Consider the following 18,704-nt stretch of genomic DNA (forward strand, 5'->3'; position numbering starts at 1 on the left):
TCTTTTTTTTTGAAAACGCAGGCGTTATCGCGAAAAGAGCGCATTGTCAAACCATCAACATACTCTTGATGGCGCTCTCGGTTGCTTATGCGAATCTGTTTAGAGAAGAAGATATCGGACGAAACCACATTTGTCAAAATAGGTGTCGACAACAACCAAGGAATGTGGATACAAACATAGGCATTATATATATTCCTAGATGTCTAAAAGTGGAGTCATCGGCATCAGTAACTGGCGGCCATCTTGCGTCGGAGAATGTCTGGCAGATTCTAAAGCAGCGGACGTAAGGTGAACGATTTTCGCCACTAAAATATTCTTAACTCGCTGATTTCTTGACGAATTCCTTAAAGATTAGGTTTATAACAAACTATGGCTATGATTCAGGTAGGATATTGTCAAAAGGTAATGGTTATTTTTAAATGTGCAGTAAGTTTACCACATCGCTGAGTTTATAACAAACCAAGCAGTTTCAAATCGAGTAATCTATCGCACTCTCCGTTTACCATAATGTTATGTTTATCGAGTGTCTCCGACGTAAAGTGTCCGACAAGTGACGACGCCTGTCTCAATTGGCTCACCGTCCGCGCTGAAATCTAGTCTTGAATATATGGTCCTGTATACAATGGTGACAAGGTTAAAAGAAAAGAAGGTTGGGACACTATGGGTCGAATATAACTATGAAATAAATAGATGAATAAATAACGTAATAAACGCAGTAGCAAAACACTGACAGCGAACCGCCTGACCGGAAACAGGATGTATTGTCTGTGACCGGTCTTTAGTCCGTTCATCTTTGCATTTAAAAATAAATAAAAATAAGAAGACAAAGCGATATGTTCAAGAACACGTTGATATTGAAATGAACAATTATTATAATGTTTTATTTCCTCTACCGTCGGCATATATATATATATATATATATTTTTTTTTTTTTTGTAGGACTTCACCCACGAGAAAGCCTGTTCCAGTAACAAGTCCTGATCTACGCAGCAAATTATTTTAGTTTCCATTTAAATAAGCGCATAATGGCAAGTACATACAGAAAGATCGTGCAGAGAACACTCTGTGCAATCGGAGCTCATAGACGTTTTTATCGGCACTTAACATCAAGTCCAGGGCGCCTCATTCGGATACCCCAGGTCAGACATTTGAGCTGTCACGTCAGTGACCATTTGTCCAACTCCACAGCTACCACAGGTACTTCACTTCACTTGTAGAATTGTGTGAACTCTTTATTAGTTATGTTTGCATCTGATAACCTCCATCAGATTTAGCAGTGCACATTTTATATATTTATTTATGTCTTCTGCTCATTTTCTAACATTATACTGTATACACCAGAGTCAACATCAAATCTTTTTTATCCTTAGGGAGCAGCTCTTTGTCTTTCAGGAGTCATACATGTGGACAACTTAGATCTGAGCATGTTGGAGAGAAGGTCACATTGTGTGGCTGGGTCCAGTACCTAAGGTACCTAAAATGATAAACATACAGTGGTATGAAAAAGTATCTGAACCTTTTGGAATTTCTCACATTTCTAAATCACCATCAAATGTGATATGATCTTTGTCAAAATCACACGGATGAAAAAACAGTGTCTGCTTTAACTAAAAACACCCAAACATTTACAGGTTTTCATATTTTAATGAGGATAGTGTGCAAATAATGACAGAAGGGGGGAAAAAGTAAGCGAACCATCACATTTAATATTTTGTATCATTGTCTTGTTGCAGCATCCATCCTCTTTTATGTTTAAATTATCTGACAGACAGCATCAGCTTTACCTGCAAAACCTTTGAATTCATTCTTCCCTTAATGACTGCAAGTTGTCCTGGCACTGAGGCAGCAAAACAGCCCCAAATCATGATGCTCCCTCCACCATGCTTCACGGTGGGGATGAGGTGTTGATGTTGGTGAGCTCTTCCATTTTTCCTCTACAGATGACATTGTCTGTTACTCCCAAACAATTCAACTTTGGTTTCATCAGTCCACAAAATATTTTGGCAAAACTTCTGTGGAGTGTCCAAGTGCCTTTTTGCGAACATTAGATTAGCAAAACATGTTTTTTTTTTTTTTTTTTTTTTAGACCGCAGTGGCGTACTCCGTGAAGTCCTCCCATGAACACCATTATTGACCATAGTTTTACGTATAGTTGATGTATGCACAGAGATATTTGACTGTACCAGGGATTTCTGTAAGTCTTTAGCAGACACTCTGGGGTTCTTTTTTACCTCTCTGAATATTCTGCACTGAACTCTTGGCGCCATCTTTGGTGGACGGCAACTCCTTGGGAGAGAAGCAACAGTGCCAAGCTCTGTCCATTTGTAGACAACTTCTCTGACTCTCGACTGATGACCAGCTAGACTTTTAGAGATGGTTTTGTATCCTTTCCCAGCTTTATACAAATCAACAATCCTTGATCGCAGGCAGTGGCGGTCCTGGCTACTTTCGCGCCCTGGGCGAACCACCCCATTCAGCGCCCCCTTCCCCCCCCCCACCGACAGCCAAACTACCCCCCCCCCCCCGCCGACATCAAACACAAGAATGTGTTACGTTTTTTACGTTATTGTATTAAAATAGTCTATCCCCCGCCCAGAGGCGTAGCAAGGGTCCCCGGGGGCCCTAGGCAACAGGCAACATGGGGCCCTTTGAGCATGTGCAAGTAAGGGGGACAGTTGGATTTGTAGCAATAGCATATTTAATAAAAGTCTAATAAAGCCTCGCTCTCATAGAGCGCTTTTTTGGACACTCAAAATAAATTATATTATTCACAAATTATAAATTAGTTAAAATGTAAATATTGTTGAGGAAAGGTTTCATCTAAAAAAAAAAAGTGAGGAGTGAGACCTCCTTTTCTCAATTAGCGATCTTTGACGCGATTCTTTTTCTTTCCCCCCTTCATTCAAGCTTGTCTCTCACTCAGCAGCTGTGAGACATAAAACCACAACGAAGCTGCTCTCCCAGCTTAGCCTAGGCTAACATTCGTCTTTGTAAGTTTTAGTTAGTTTGTATATTGAATTTGAAAGGAAAATGTGCGTTTTGTTTTTGGCGAACTTTTTAATGGTGCTACTGCTATCCTGTTGAACCTAATCACACGTGGAAAAATACAATTGTACAACGTTTTAAATGTATTCATTTGTATATTTCACCACGATTTGAGAGCTCAATAAATTGAAGAAAAGTACGCCTTGTGTTTGGAGGATTTGTTTGTGGGTTTGCTGGCTGTTTAGCAGAATAGCATCACTGACACTCAAGGCAACAAATGGGAAGGGGTGAGCGCTGCCACACCAAGCCACTTCGGCTGCATTTTGGCACATGAAAAATAGCGAATACCGTACTAAGGTATGACGGAAAATTTTAGTGGTTTTGAAACCGTGACGTTTTCACACCACGGTAAACCGTGAAACCGGTAACCGGCACATGTCTAATTCTGGCACAGAAGTGAATCATGTAACATCTTATCAGTCTGGCTGATCAGTGTGTATGGTGATTCTAAACACTGATTTAATGTTCTAGGTAACATCTTTATGTATGAAGAAACGCTAGCATGCTGCCATGCTGTTAGCAAACGCTAACAAGCTAGTTACAACAAGTTAAGGCAGTTAATTGGTTTACTACTACTAGTCTGCAGTGCTTCGACTACATTAGGACATAAAACTACAGTAACATAGTACACTCACCGCTGTCTTGCTTCCTTTTCTCCTCTTCTGCTTTTTTTCCCTTTCTTTTTTTATTTCCAGACGGATAACTTTTCATTTTGCCAATTAAAAAAGGGCGCGATCGCCGCCCACTCACTCTGAGTCACGTGACACACATACATATTTGTGCAGTAAAATGAACATGAAGGTGGGGCGGGGGGTTCGAGTGCGTGCTGCGTGCGGTCATCTTGGCCATAAAAGTGGCGAAAACTAAGCACTTTACACTCATATGGATGTACAACATCATTTTATGATGCTAAACTAACACCTTCCCTCTTAAAGCAAATGTGCAATGCGAATATAAAGTAAAGAACGCTCTCCTCGACGCAGCGAGAACGAGTGGGATCAACCAGCTGACGTAACAGGAAAAGCACGAAACGGTCGCGCTGATGACGGCTCTAACTTATCATAAGAACTTTATGGCATGAAGAGGAAATACTTACATTCGTTCATGGACGCACATATTAATCCTAACAGGTGGGGTGGCCGTCCTCTGCTCAAAATGCACACCTTACGCTTACGCCTATTCTCGTTCTCAGAATATGCAGCGCTTTTGACGTAGGACAATAACAGGACTGGTTGCTATGGGAACGTACGCAGCGGCATACCGCATACCCAAATAACCTTGCTAAAAGGAGTATTAAAATTGCTAATAAAATCGTTTAGGATTATTTTAGATGCATATATGTTATATTTTTCTTATAGAGTATTGAACGAGGAATATGATAGACCCATTAATGGACTTTCTTGGGGAAAAAAATCACCATTTCTTTAAGTAGTCACATGAATAATGAGGTGGCCTGTGAAAAGCTGTGCACGGTACGGGACTACAAAGTTTGCCTCCTCCTTGCCCCCCCCCTCCATGCTTTTCCTCTGAGAGTGATTGAGACTTGTCTTGCTCACTCACTCTGCAGTTGCGAGCAGCTGATCCCCCTCCCGTCTCTCCCTGCCTTTCCCTCTGTCACACACGACTCTCCGCGGCAGTTGATTTGATATAGTAAAGAATGCCCTAACGTCCACTCTATTACCTTGACGTGGAAATGAGCGGTACTAGTCTAGAAAACTAGCGGATTTTTTTTTCTTTTTTTTTTTTTCTCGAGGGCCCTTGTGCGCCCCCAAATAGAATGCGCCCTGGGCGGTCGCCCACATTGCCCATAGCAAAAACCGCCTGTGATCGCAGGTCTTCAGATAGCTATTTTGATCGAGCCATGATGCACATCAAATAATGCTTCTCATCAAGACAATTCTTACCAGGTGTGTCTTTTATAGTGGACAGGGCAGCTTTAAACCACTCATCATTGATTGGGCACCAGAGGTTGCGCTAGACATTTTCGTTGTCTGTCATTTTGACTGACAGGGTCATAAAAATCCGTTCATAGTCTATTTTTACCCGTCACTTAAATTTTTAAAATGATAATGATGACATATTCAATAGTATTTAGTATTCATTCATTTTTAATTAATATTGTAACGCTTGCTTGGCGGCGAAAAATTAGACACGGAAGTCGTGGTATTTTTCTCCCTTTTTACTCTGCTTACCGCCAACAACTCCGCCCCCAAAGAAAAAGAGGCAACGATATAGACCCCAATCACCAACGTCACACAATGATCATAATTGTGGTTGTCAGCCCAAAATCTTCTAAATATATATTAAATGCATCTTACCAGAAATAAAAAGACTACTACATAGTCTGTGGTGATCGTTTGGTGCCCAGATTTCTTGTCGAATTACAGCAGTCCATCTCGCTCTCATCTTCGGGTCTCTCAGAATACGGTAGAACTTCAAGTCTCTCCGTCTATCTTCTCTGTTACAGCAACCAACCGCCACACACGCCTTCACCATTTTGATTATTAATATTAACGAGCAGAAAAACACGCCGTAATAGGAGGCATGTACGTTGCGGTAATGTGTAAACATGACGAGCTGACACACAATATAGCGGCTCCGGTCAGGGGGGCGGAGTTGTGACGTCATGTGATTGGGGTCTATACACAGGCGGCAATCTTGTCCATCAATTGGATGACGCGCTGGCACACCGGGTGCACCAATAAGAACCTCGCGTTGATGTGTCAATCACGGTGCCGCCGCCAGACCCCGGTGACGCTACAATATTCTGACAGAAGAGCCAACGACGTCATGCATTAAGAGAGACAATAGCTAATTAATATGCTAACTCGCCACCCTGTGGTCTGGGGTGTGAATTGCAACCTGTCAAAATGACGGACGGACTTCAGTTTTTTCCGTCACCGTTTTAAAAAAACCGGTCAACGACGGAAAATATCCGGTTAACGCGACCCCTGTTGGGCACACACCTGACTTAAATTGTTTGGTAAAAATTGGTTTCAATTGCTCTTTAAATCTCCTTAGGCAGATGGTTCACTTACTTATTTTTCACCTTCTGTCATTGTTTGCATGTTATCCTCGTTAAAATATGAAATCCTAAAAATGTTTGAGTGGTTTTAGTTAAAACAGACACTGTTTTTTCATCTTTGTGATATTGACAAAGATCAGATCACATTTGATGGTGATTTTACGCAGAAATGTGAGAAATTCCAAAAGGTTCAGATACTTTTTCATTCCACTGTACAGCATTAAAAAGCTACATGGGGATATAAATAAGTTATTACTTTGTCAAAATTGCTTTTTGTGTCTTGAACAGACAAGACCTGTTTGTTATTCTACGAGACTTCAGCGGCCTGACCCAAGTACTTATACCTCAGCAAGAAGTAAGCATTCGACATAATCACATTTGGTTATGTCTCCATTGTCTGGTGATTGGCTTAGAATTCCTGTTAACACACTTTAAGATCCCGACTCATCTTGTCTCTTTTTTTTTGCAAGTCTGCACACCATTTAAAAGAAGTCCTGAGTAATCTCACAGTTGAATCTGTCATCAAAGTTACTGGGACTGTTAGGCAACGGCCAGTGGGACAAGAAAACAAGGTGTGTCTAAAAATCAATAATCTGATTTTGTTTTTCGATGAAGTGTGCAAATATTAAGTATTCCCCTAAGTTAGGTTTGTAGAGACACCGTAGGAGCTGAAGAGCACCTATATACTAGTAGTAGTGAGGTTGCAGACTACCAGCTTTCCTGCTACCCGTTTTTTTTTTTTTTTTTTGCCTCTGAATTCTGATCTTTTTAAAAGGTGTCTCCCCCAAAACCGAAAAATAGTACCGGTAATTCTGTTGTTCATTTGACAGCTGCGTGTCCATAAGTTATTTTTTGCTTTGGAATTTTTCGTGTTTGTTCTAGAGATGCTCTCTCATCATTAATTTTTGTTTATGTCAGGGGATGCCAACAGGAGACATTGAAGTCCTTGCCGAGAATGTGGAAGTTCTCAATACATGCAGGAAGCTGCCATTTGAAATTAAAGACTTTGTTAAAGTAAGTGGCTAGCTACACATTAATCTTCATATTTTCAATGACAATAATGATGCTCATGTAAATTGTTATGATTTTTTTTGTCCCTAGAAATCAGAGTCGATACGAATGCAGTTTCGCTACCTGGACCTAAGATCTTCTCGCTTACAGAAGAACCTCAGACTGAGATCCCAATTAGTGATGAAGATGAGAGAATATCTGTGTAACATACACGGTACTGGTGTTGACCATTATTTTTCTTTGCATCTGTCTGTCCCTTTTCTATTGTGCTGAAGGTGGCAGGTACTGTAGCTGAAACCCTTCCCAGCTTAGTCTGTAAGGCTATCTCTCAGTTGGAACTGTTCCCAACCTGTACAAAAGTTAGGAAATTGTATTCCTACATCATCAGAGATGTGACTATGTTATAATCACCCAATTCTGAATTTGCATTCTGTAATTTCATTTTCTTCCACTTTGTAGGTTTTGTTGATGTTGAAACGCCAACATTGTTCAAGAGAACACCAGGGGCAAGTAACATTTAACTGAATATGTAGTATGCATACTCTAAACTCCCCTAACCTCAGTGTAGTGACGGCAATTCCTTTTTTTTTTTTCCCAAAGTCTGAAAATAGATTTGATATCAGTAGAGTTCATTTGATTCAGCTCTAACATTGAAAATCTAACTTGCTAACCTCTATACCAGTTTGCGGTACCATTAGAGTATTTCAAATACAGTGATCCCTCGCTACTTCGTGTTTCAAACTTCGCACCCTCAGTCCATCGCGGATTTTTTTCCAATTAAAAATTTTTTTTTAGCTGTCTCGAGCCGATTGCTTAGTCTCACTCTCGCTCCCTCCCTCCCTCACTGGTCTTTATTGCCAGGCAGGCAGTGCACGTGCAGTGGAGTTGCTTATTAAAGTTAACGATATTGACAGATGTTTGTGTCTGATCTTGCTAGAGTCACGGACTTCAAAAGCATCTCATGCGTCAATTATCGTTTAACTTGTTAAACATTTGCTGTGGTAACTCATTGTGTGCAGGTGAGAGGATTTGAGTAGACTCACTCAATGAAGTGCTGCCTTGGAACAGAAGGCTCTGTGTCCGCAATGTGCGGACAGGGGGATAGGGAAACACGAGCTGGAATGAATGTGTGTGTGTGTGTGTGTGGCAACGTTCTAGGCAGCCGGACGTGTTGTGTTCGCGGCAATAAACGCTACATGTTAAAAGTGATCATGAGCAGTTTGTAATTTCCACATGTCACTCCAATACCCCTTTCCCACTGGCCAAAAAACCCATGTCAACCCACTAACAATCGGCTTTTGGTGGCAGTGGGAAAGGTGCAGCGACCCGCCTCGACCCGTGTCAATCAACCCACCAAGTGACCCATGTTAAAATCACCTCGGCTCTGATCGTCATGCAGTGTGAAAGCAAAACCCCGGGTCAACAGTCAACACCCTAATCTACGTGGTGACGTAGGCTCTTACGTGATGCGTCATAACAACCTGCCAGTCGCCTCCCATTTAACACGCCCCTCAACCGTAGTTACGTCGATGCTCATAACAAAGCTAGTAGAAGAAGAATTCACGTCGCCTACGTTGCCTCAGCACAAGCAGAGTGTTGCTCCTTTGCTGCATTTCGATCATTTTGAGGGCAGTAAAAAGCATGAAAACAGAGAACACAAACGGAAAGGAGGCTTCCATGTTGCTCTGCATTGTTTACTTCCTTGAACTGAATAAATTTGGTCGCAGTTGTCGACGCGCATTTTAGCGTGGTGACGTCACGTAACCTTACGCACGGCTGAGGAGGGGTGGGGGGTTAGACAGGTGAAAAAAAAAAAGACACGGCTTTTTTTTTGTCAATGGGAAAGGTGCCAAATGCCAATTGCTAGTGGGTTGCATCGGCTTGGGAAAAACGTGCGTTGACCCACTAGTTTCAGTGGGAAAGGGGCACAAGAGTCACAGCCAAGGGAGGTAACAGAAGCATTTAATAAAGCAAAGCATTTTCTACTACAGTACAGTACTTTGTTCAAAAATAATTCGGTGGGACAGTAACATGTTTAAAACATATCATAATTATTACATTTGAAGTGCTTAGAAACCATTTATTAAAAAAAAAAAGTGTGTATATATATATATATATATATATATATATATATATATATATATATATATATACATTTTTTAAAAATTATACTTTGGGGAAGAAATTTTAAAACATGTCTTGTATCTGTTCCCAATGCTAAATCTGAATAAATACACTGAACACACACACAAAACTTTTTTTTTGGGGGGGGGCGCTACTTCGCTGTTTTTCGCTTATCGCAGCAGGTTGTCGTCCACATTAACCGCGAAAAACGAGGGATCACTGTATTATCATGCACTCACTCCCTTACTGCAATGGCATTCTTAGAACTGTATTAAAAACTTTATTATGTTTGGGAATCTTTGGCAGGAGGCCAATTCGATATATATCTCGATACATGAGTTGCGATTCAATGGAAATTATAATTCGGTTCATTTTGGAAGCAGGACAAATCGAGGCAATGTTTTTTTTTTTGTTACGCCAATAGCCATCAGTCATTAACAACTCAATCACACAACATGAAATTACAGTAAATTAAAACCAATCAAAAGCCTTAATTGCTGAGCATTGTTTCTTTATGTAAAGAAATGGCAATAAAATCTCATGTAAAGCTTGACATGGACGACGACAACAACAAAATACTTGCCACATGGCAATAGTTGGATTGAATTAGAAAAAAACAAAACAAGCATAACATCGAAACAGTACCTAGTTCTGTTGAAACCTCGGCCAACCTTGCGATTGCCGGTACAATTCATGTATCTCCGCATTGCTGTCGGATTTTGTATCTATTGAGGAGATTGCTATACAGTATGTATCTTCAGCCTCCACACATGGATTGCCAGTTGAACTGGTGTATCATCCCAACTCTAATAATAATTCTGCATACTTTCAATCGAGTTTTTAAAAGACTAGTTCACTACATCAAATTTGAACTAATTTGCCATCATTTGAGGGAAAACAAATCACGAAGATCTCTCTGTAGAATGTTTTTGTAATTTGTGTTATACTATATATACACATGTAAATGGCCAAAAAATGTGATTTGGTCATCATTGCTTGTCTCACACTGCTGTTTCTCTTGGAATCAGGGAGCAAAAGAGTTTGTGGTTCCATCCAGAGACCCTGGTCGTTTCTATTCCCTCCCTCAGAGCCCTCAGCAGTTCAAGCAGCTTCTAATGGTGGCTGGTATTGACAGGTGGGACAATGCAATCACTTGAGTTTTTTATGGTGGGAGATTTTATGACCCTCGCTCTCGGGATTATTGCTTTTCGACTTTTTGATTCGGCGTCTGTATGTTGGGTTTAACCCCAGCAAATGAGAAGATAACTTTCCTCCCTACCTGTTCAGGGAGATGGGTCCTGTATGTTGGTGGACCCACCCTTTTTTGATTCCTTGGAATTGATGCATGTTGGAGAGTACCTATTTTGGGGACTTCTCATTCTGCTTGGTGATATCAATGGGCAATGACAGTGAGACATGGAAGGAAGTGATTGTGAGGAAGGACCCCCAAGATCAAAACCCGAGTAATATTCTATTTTCAGACTTTAGTGCTCGCCATGGACTATCCTTAATGAATACCATGTTCAAGCATAAGGTTGTCCATAAGAGCATCTGACACAACTAGACCACATTTGAACACACATGTACTTTGCCTGTGACTTGGCAGCTAGAGTAGGACATCTTAAATTTAATGTTTCACTTCACAATTATGTTTTTTCATTAAAATGGTCATCATCATTGTTGCAGATACTTCCAGGTAGCTCGATGCTATCGGGATGAAGGCTCCAAACCTGATCGCCAGCCTGAGTTCACTCAGGTAAGGTCTTCCTTTTGTATTTCTCCACATCAATGTTTTCATGGCTTGAAACATTCTAGATTCATAGGGTTCTTATCAGCGCTTTAAGAATTTTTTTTTTTTTTTTTTTTTTTTTTTTTTACTCTGCCTCTACAGGTCGACATAGAAATGTCTTTTGTGGATCAGGTGGGCATCATGTCCCTGGTGGAAGGTTTGTTGCAGTACTCTTGGCCTACAGAGAAAGGACCCCTCACAGTTCCTTTCCAAACAATGACATATAAAGAGGCCATGAGAGACTATGGGGTGGACAAACCTGATACCAGATTTGGCATGAAGGTGGGGAATTTTTGTTTTCTGGATAGCATAATTGAAACTCAAATCAATAGTGTTCAGTTGTACTTTGTGAGATTTCTCTTTGTGTACTGAAACAAAATATTTTAAATCTCTCGTCACAAACTAATTAAATAGACAATTGGAGTTTTCACACGTTGGAAAAATCTCCAAGCCAATCAGTGCGAGTTTGTAAACCTTATCTACATACTAGTACATGAAGCACTAGATAATGTCGTGAAAAGTACTAATATTTTTGACCAACCACCACTTGTTATTGGCAGTTCCTTACATAAATATGGTATTCATTGGCGACAAGTCAGCCCTTGTCAAATTCTTGTCCATACTTTGAAAGTACAAAGTCCACAGTGAACAGAAGGTCTTTGTCAGTGAAACATTACTCGCAAGTATTTTCATTCCACACAACTAAGATAGAATTCCTGTTATTTCTTTGCATACAGCTGATGGACCTCAGAGATGTTTTCCTGTCCACAGATATTGGTTTCTTCAAATCAGCTCTTAGCCAACCAGATAGCTGTGTTTTGTCCATTTGTGTTCCCAGTGGAGCCGTAAGAACAAATCTTTTTCTTCTGGTGGAAAGTGATTACATTTCTCATGTTGTAGTCTTTGCCATTTTAATGCTTTTTTGCACTTTCTATTTTCAGGAACTATTTACTGGGAAAGACTTAGACAAAATAAAACAATCATCAAAGATTCATTTTAATCAGGTAAGAGGGTGATAGGGTAGTTGTTCATTTCATTGTTGGAATTAGAACAACTACTTTTAGCTCTGATGGTGTTGCTTAACAGTACATAGTGGAAAACAATCATGTGCGACTCCAACTACAACCCTAATTCCAATGTAGTTGTGACGTGTTAACCAAACAAATACAGAACGCAATGATTTACAAATCATGTTTAATTTATGTTATATTGAATACACTGCAAAATGGGCCTGAACGATATTGGAAAAAACTATCATTGCGATTTTTGGGGGGATTGCGATATATTGTAATATTGTTATATTAAAAAAAAAAATAGAATCATTTTCACCAGATAACTTGAACAGCTCTGTTCGAGATAGGCCTGAACGATATTAGACAAAAAAATACATTGTTATATATACTGTATTGCCAAGGCTCCACACTTACTTTTTTGCATTGTTTACACTGGCTGGAATTTGTTCTTAAGGTGCACCCATATTTTTCATCGCATCACCGTTAAAACTTTAATGGGAAGAACATTCAAACTCCACACAGGAAGTCCGGAGCCGGAATTGCACCCATGATTCCAGAACTGTGAGGTGGATGTGCAAACCACTGTGCCGCCTAAAACAAGAATAATGGAGAAAAATGCTTGGTTTTATTAAATGCGTCATTGAGTGAGTCCACTCAAATACACTCACGCTGCTGAGAACAGCCTCTCACTTACACAATGAATGAGTTGGCCCAGCACCCTTCAGACTGGGCTACAAGTGTGCCGATGATTAACACGTTTGTGTCTTAGATCGTAGAGCTACTGAGGCTTCTCCGGCCAGATCAAAGCTAGCACCCTGTCAATCATCATTAACGTTAAGTACCAAATGCCAGCTCCACTGGTGACCAAGAAAAACAGTTTGGTTGCACTGCTTAGCAGGAGGGAGGGTAAGAGGCTATGGTGCTGTAGGAGCATGAAGCAGAAAAACATGAATATATTATTTTAATTAACCATTCCTAATTTATATAACGCCGTTTAATCCAGGCTTGCTGTATATAAAAGAGATCCTGGATCTGCATACTTGCTGCTTTTATGAAGTAAAACAAAAGTGTACATGTTTAAAAAAAAAAAAAAAAATAATAATAATATAATAAATAAATTGCACGTCCTGCGATTCGACTAATGCGCATGCACACATTGCAATGCCAATGTTCAAACGATTTATTGTGCAAGCCTACTACAAAACTTATTGTTTTTAGCAAATTGTAATAAACTTTCAATTTCATGGCTGTAACACTTTGCAAGATCTGAGGCGGGTAGTAGAAAAGACAGAAAGTTTAGGAATGCTCATCAAACACCTGTTATGAACATAGTGAACAAGCTATTGTGGAACAAGCATGTCCCATGATTTGGTATATAAGGAGCTTCCTTGAATGGCGTACCGCAAGCAACACGTCACTACCGTGGTACCGTACATTAATATTCATGACGTTAGCTACTGTTGCTAGGTGAGGACACGCCACCGATTGTCCCCAATAGGAAATGAATGGAAATCGTGTGCGAAGGAGACGTTTACAAAGCTAAACCTACTAATTCTCTCCGAAAATGATGTCCCTGGTGCCAAATTCACTTGCAAAGATATGGAAATACATAAAAATGTTCAGTTAAGGAGATGGCTTGAGTGTCGAGGGCTGAAAAAGATGGGAAAAAAAAAAAACGAGCTGACCTAAGCATACATAGCCTTAGCTTTTTTATCGACACCTTTTTCTTACGCGACTAACAATGACATTCTCCTGTTTCAACAAGCTATCCTTTACCACCAGCCCTGTCTTTCCAATATATTATATCCTCTGGTTGTCCTACGTCTCTGACCGTTCTTGGGGGTAATTTATATTTTGTGTAGCGATCGCAAATGCTACTTAGTGACAGCCAACGAACACTTTTAATTTTTTCATTGATAACAAATCTTAATTCTATAATTTATTTACACTTCCCCCTTACTAAAGTTTTTTTTTTTTTTTTTTTTTAACACAACAGAAAAGGTAACAGTGGCAGTCAGATACCATTTTAATTATTTTCAGGTCATTCATTGCCAGACTGAAGCAGCACTGCACAACTTCACGCTAAAAAATAAGTTAAAAATATCAAAATGGCTTACCTCTTTATCCTCTGAAAGACCATGCCAACCCAACAAAATGTTTACTGCATATGAAATGTGAATGGGTTCACCGAGCTGGTGTTAAAAGTCCGCGCAAGTTGATTCATTCTTCACATTTTTTCCTACCGAGTTTTTGGTTTTGGCAAACGTATGAAGAAAACATCCTTCATATGTCGTAATGTCTAGAGTCGTTTCTACAAGTTCCAAAAAAGCAATGTGTGATCGGCATGTAGGTTTTTGAAAGATTACCGGAGAAAAGTAGCAGAAATAACATTTTTTCTATGTGAGGGCGGGTCTATAATGTCCCACTTCTGTTTTACTTCCGCTTTACGATGTGACATCATGGTCTAAAAATAGCATGCGTGGGGTACGCCATTGCTCAGTCATCCACAAGCAAAGATGGGATGAATTTTACCTCTTTGTGAACAACTGCTTGGCAGAAAAAGTGGAAAATAATGATCAAAATCATACTAATAAAACATTAAAACTACAGAAAACACTAAGCCAAGATTCAAACTATGAAGCATGTGGTAAACACAACAGTTCTACCAATGAGGCTACTCTATATTAGCAGCAATATCATGTTGATGATGATGAAATATATTTTCCTCTGTCCCCAGGAGTTGAGTTTGTTGCTTGTCAGAGCAGATGGAACGCTAAAGTCTCCTCTGAAGAAGCTATTATCGACCTCAGCCACTGATGCTTTATTTAAAAAGACTGGAGCTGAACCAGGAGACCTGGTACTGATAGCTGCTGGTCCTGTCAAAGTGCTGGTATGAAACACTCCCCATTGGAATGATTGGTTACTTCATAAAGGTAATACTGTGGTACAAAGCATATTTTCTTAACAGGGATGTAACTACTTTTCTCTCAGCGCCCAATGTTAGGTAATCTACGTTTGCAGTGTGCTGAGCTCCTGGAGTCACATGGCTTGACTGTCCGTGACTCCTCAGCCTTTCATTTTCTGTGGGTTGTGGATTTCCCCCTCTTCTTGCCTAAAGAGAATGAGCCGGAGCAGCTTGAGTCAGCCCATCATCCATTTACTGCGCCTGTGCCAGAGGACACACAGTTATTATACACAGCCCCAGAAAAAGTGTGTTACTGATGTATTTAAATTCATTTATGTATGATGAACTAAATAATTTTTGTATGGACTATGTATTGACCTTAAAAAAATCGTTTCAGGTTCGTGGCCTGCACTATGACCTAGTCTTGAACGGCTGTGAAATTGGCGGAGGTTCAATCCGTATCCATAAGGCGTCGGAGCAGCTTCACGTTCTAAAGAACATCCTAAAGGTGAAAAACTTCTGTTCAGCTGATATGTCAAATGCACTGTACAAAAATTGTTAAGCTTCTTCCTTGTCAATGTAAACTCTCTGTTCTTGCAAAACCTTCCGTTTCTGGAAAATGTATTTTCTTGCTGTGGGTTTGTGTGTTTGTTTGTTTGTTTTTTTGGAGGGAGGGTTGCAAGATTAAGAAAATCTCTGTTTTAAAAATTATATAAATTGACAGATTTACCGGTAATATTTTTCTTCTCAGGAGGATTCTACTGTTCTTGCTCACCTTCTGGAGGCTCTGGACTCTGGTGCGCCTCCACATGGTGGTATTGCGCTTGGTAAGAGCCCACGCGTCATGGAGTTTAAGAAATAGAAAAAAATTATAGGTTATTATATGAAATTGGAGAAAATCTTAATCTCTTGTTGACTAATACTCAATTTGATGTGTTCATTGGGACCCAAATTAGGGAATATATGTTGCGTCGTGGGTTTGAGGTTCTTGGACTTTGACAGAACTACAGCGTGTTGTTGTATGAACTGGCATTAGCAAAGGAATCTGATAGATGGATCAGATGGAAAGACAACACAAGACAGAATATGCAAGAAAGGCTGTGCCAATTCAGGCTATCACACTTTCCTCCCACCTGTGATGTGCTGCACAGCCTCCGGAATATCTTTTCTAATTCACGACCTAACTGCTGTACTCTTAACATTTCCTGCAATTGCTCCAACATTCAAACTCCCCACAGTCAGTCTGACGCTCTACACCAGGGTTCACTAAATCCGGACCTCGGTGCCACTTTTCCTGTCGTGTTTTCCATGTCTCCCTCCTCCAACACACCTGAATCAAAATAATAATTATCATTATCAGGCTTCTGGAGAGGTTGCTGATGACATAATCATTTGATTCATGTGTGTTAGGGGAGAGAGACGTGGAAAACACGACAGGAAAAGTGGCACCGAGGTCCGGATTTAGTGAACCCTGCTCTACACTTTCCTCTTCTAATTCTGCCTATCAACCTGCTTCTCACCTATTCTTTGGCTTTGACCTACAATAGCAGAATTTTCACCACTGTCCTGTAGGTTAATGGTACATATGGTAGTCGCTTTAACTCAGAGATCCCGACACGATCTGATATTAAATAATTTTTGTACGAGCGCTCATAATTGTTTTGCAATTTTAAGATGGACACCCGTCCAGTCCTGACACAACTTTCTGCGTGTATGTAGGCTTGGCCAAAGATTTCCTGTTGTCTCTGTTGGTCTACATCAGACATGTCCAAAGTCCGGCCCGGGGGCCAAATGTGGCCCTTGGTCGAATTTCATCCGGCCCCCAGCCTCTGTCATAAAATCAATAACGTCTGGCCCGAACACAGACTTAATAAATTGGTCAGCAGTACTGCTACCAGCATATGAAGTAGCTTACACACTAAATGCCGCTCCTCATTTACCCACTAAATGGCAGTAGCACCCTAAGCAACATTACCCCGTGTGACCCTTTACTCCCAATTTTTGAAAATGGCGACAATCAACAAAAAAAAGAAAGTTGACTGCGACGTCTGACGCTTCAAGGATAGGTGGAAATGGGACTATTTCTTCACTAAAATACGTAACAACTGTGTCTGCCTCATTTGCAAAGAGACAGTCGCTGTTTTTAAAGAGTTCAAGGTGAGGCGATATTACCAAACAAGACACGCTGATATGTACGACAAGATTACCTGGAAGATACGCAGCGAGAAATTGAAACAACTTGAAGCTAATTTAATTTAGTTTAATTTATTTTTTCAGCAGTATTTCACAAGAACCCGAGAGTCGAAAGAGAACACCACAAAGGCTAGTTGCGAGATTGTTGAAATTATTAATAAAAAATAAATAAATAAAGCAAATATGACACACAGAATGGCTTGCTAAAATTTGCTTAAATATATTGTTCTACATAAAGGACGTCAGCCAAGGTTGGCCCCCCACATTTTTACCACACCAAATCTGGCCCCCTTTGCAAAACGTTTGGACACCCCTGGTCTACATTCAAATAAAAATAAACAAGTGTTGAAAATACCCTTTTCTGACTAACTCCCAGCTCCCTCAAATATTGTGTGCTGTCTTCATATCAAATATACATGTACAGAATAAATCCACATGCCTTTCCACAGAATATGGAGGTGGAAAAGAAGAAATGCATATGTATTACAAGTGATACGCAACTGAAAAAAAAATTACAGTACCTTTATTCTTTCAGGTTTGGACCGACTGGTTTCCATCATGGTGGGTGCTTCCAGCATACGTGATGTCATAGCCTTCCCCAAGTCATTTCGCGGTCATGACCTCATGAGTCACGCCCCAGACTTTGTGTCAGAGGAGGAACTGAAATCTTACCATATTTCAGTTAAGTGGCCAGCAGAGATGCAGTTGACACATATGGGAGATGTGGAGATTGGCAAGAAACATTGATGGACGCTCAAGAGGAAATGAACTTCTCCAATCATTTTAATAACAAAGACAACAGATGATGAACAGACACCTGGAAAGGATCATGGTGTAATGGTGACACTGAATATGTTGAAATACTCGACTCGTGCAGTGAAAACAGTAACGAGAAATTAAACAGCTACGAATCTCTTTAAAAATCATGTACAGTTACTTAAAATAATCATGGACTAAATAAGAGCCTCAATAAAAATGTGCAATCAGGAGAAGGTGTTGAACTGATCTGTTAACCGATCGACACCTTGTGAAACTTGCGTTGTTAGAGATGGAGAGTGATGACCAGAAGTGGGTAGTAAGTGTTACATTTACTCAGTTACATGAGTAATTTTTTTGAGAAAAATGTACTTCTTAGAGTAGTTTTACCGAGCAATACTTTTTACTTGAGTAGATTTTTGAAGAAACACTACTCTTACACCTCTACTTTGGACTACACTAGTTACATTTTTCGTCTTTATTCTACATATTTTTGTCAGAGATCCAGACATTGGCCGTGTCAGTCTCAGCAATTAGACGCCACAACAATAACCATACACTGTACATAACTCGATTACTAGTCCTTCTAAAAAAAATAGCATATTGTGATAAAGTTCATTATTTTCTGTAATGTACTGATGAACATTAGACTTTCATATATTTTAGATTCATTACACACAACTGAAGTAGTTCAAGCCTTCTATTGCTTTAATACTGATGATTTTGGCAAAAAAGAAAAACCAAAAATCCCTATGTAAAAAAAATTAGCATATTTCATCGGACCAATACAAAAAAAGTGTTTTTTAGTACAAAAAAGTCATCCTTCAATTAATTATATCAGCT

General features: G+C 39.9%; 1 protein-coding gene across 1 annotated transcript; it reads left to right on the top strand.

Moving 5' to 3' along the window:
- Positions 1–107: 107 nt before the first annotated feature.
- Positions 108–18,157, top strand: dars2 (aspartyl-tRNA synthetase 2, mitochondrial). Its single transcript, XM_057857532.1, has 18 exons — positions 108–288; positions 940–1,197; positions 1,371–1,470; positions 6,359–6,425; positions 6,541–6,642; positions 6,989–7,084; positions 7,172–7,295; positions 7,541–7,591; positions 10,238–10,340; positions 10,892–10,961; positions 11,097–11,276; positions 11,732–11,839; positions 11,936–11,998; positions 14,745–14,897; positions 14,999–15,217; positions 15,310–15,420; positions 15,664–15,739; positions 17,641–18,157. The coding sequence occupies exons 2-18, from the start codon at positions 1,026–1,028 to the stop codon at positions 17,850–17,852; spliced, it is 2,007 nt and encodes a 668-aa protein (XP_057713515.1). The 5' UTR covers positions 108–288; positions 940–1,025; the 3' UTR covers positions 17,853–18,157.
- Positions 18,158–18,704: the final 547 nt, after the last annotated feature.

The sequence above is a fragment of the Corythoichthys intestinalis genome, chromosome 14, assembly GCF_030265065.1.
Source record: "Corythoichthys intestinalis isolate RoL2023-P3 chromosome 14, ASM3026506v1, whole genome shotgun sequence".
Lineage (NCBI taxonomy): Eukaryota > Metazoa > Chordata > Actinopteri > Syngnathiformes > Syngnathidae > Corythoichthys > Corythoichthys intestinalis.

Coding starts and splice junctions, on each gene's coding strand:
- dars2 (XM_057857532.1), top strand. CDS start 1,026: ATGGCAAGTACATACAGAAAGATCGTGCAGAGAACACTCTGTGCAATC. Junction 11,277..11,731: donor ATACCAGATTTGGCATGAAG/GTGGGGAATTTT, acceptor CTTTGCATACAG/CTGATGGACCTCAGAGATGT. Junction 15,218..15,309: donor TATACACAGCCCCAGAAAAA/GTGTGTTACTGA, acceptor AAATCGTTTCAG/GTTCGTGGCCTGCACTATGA.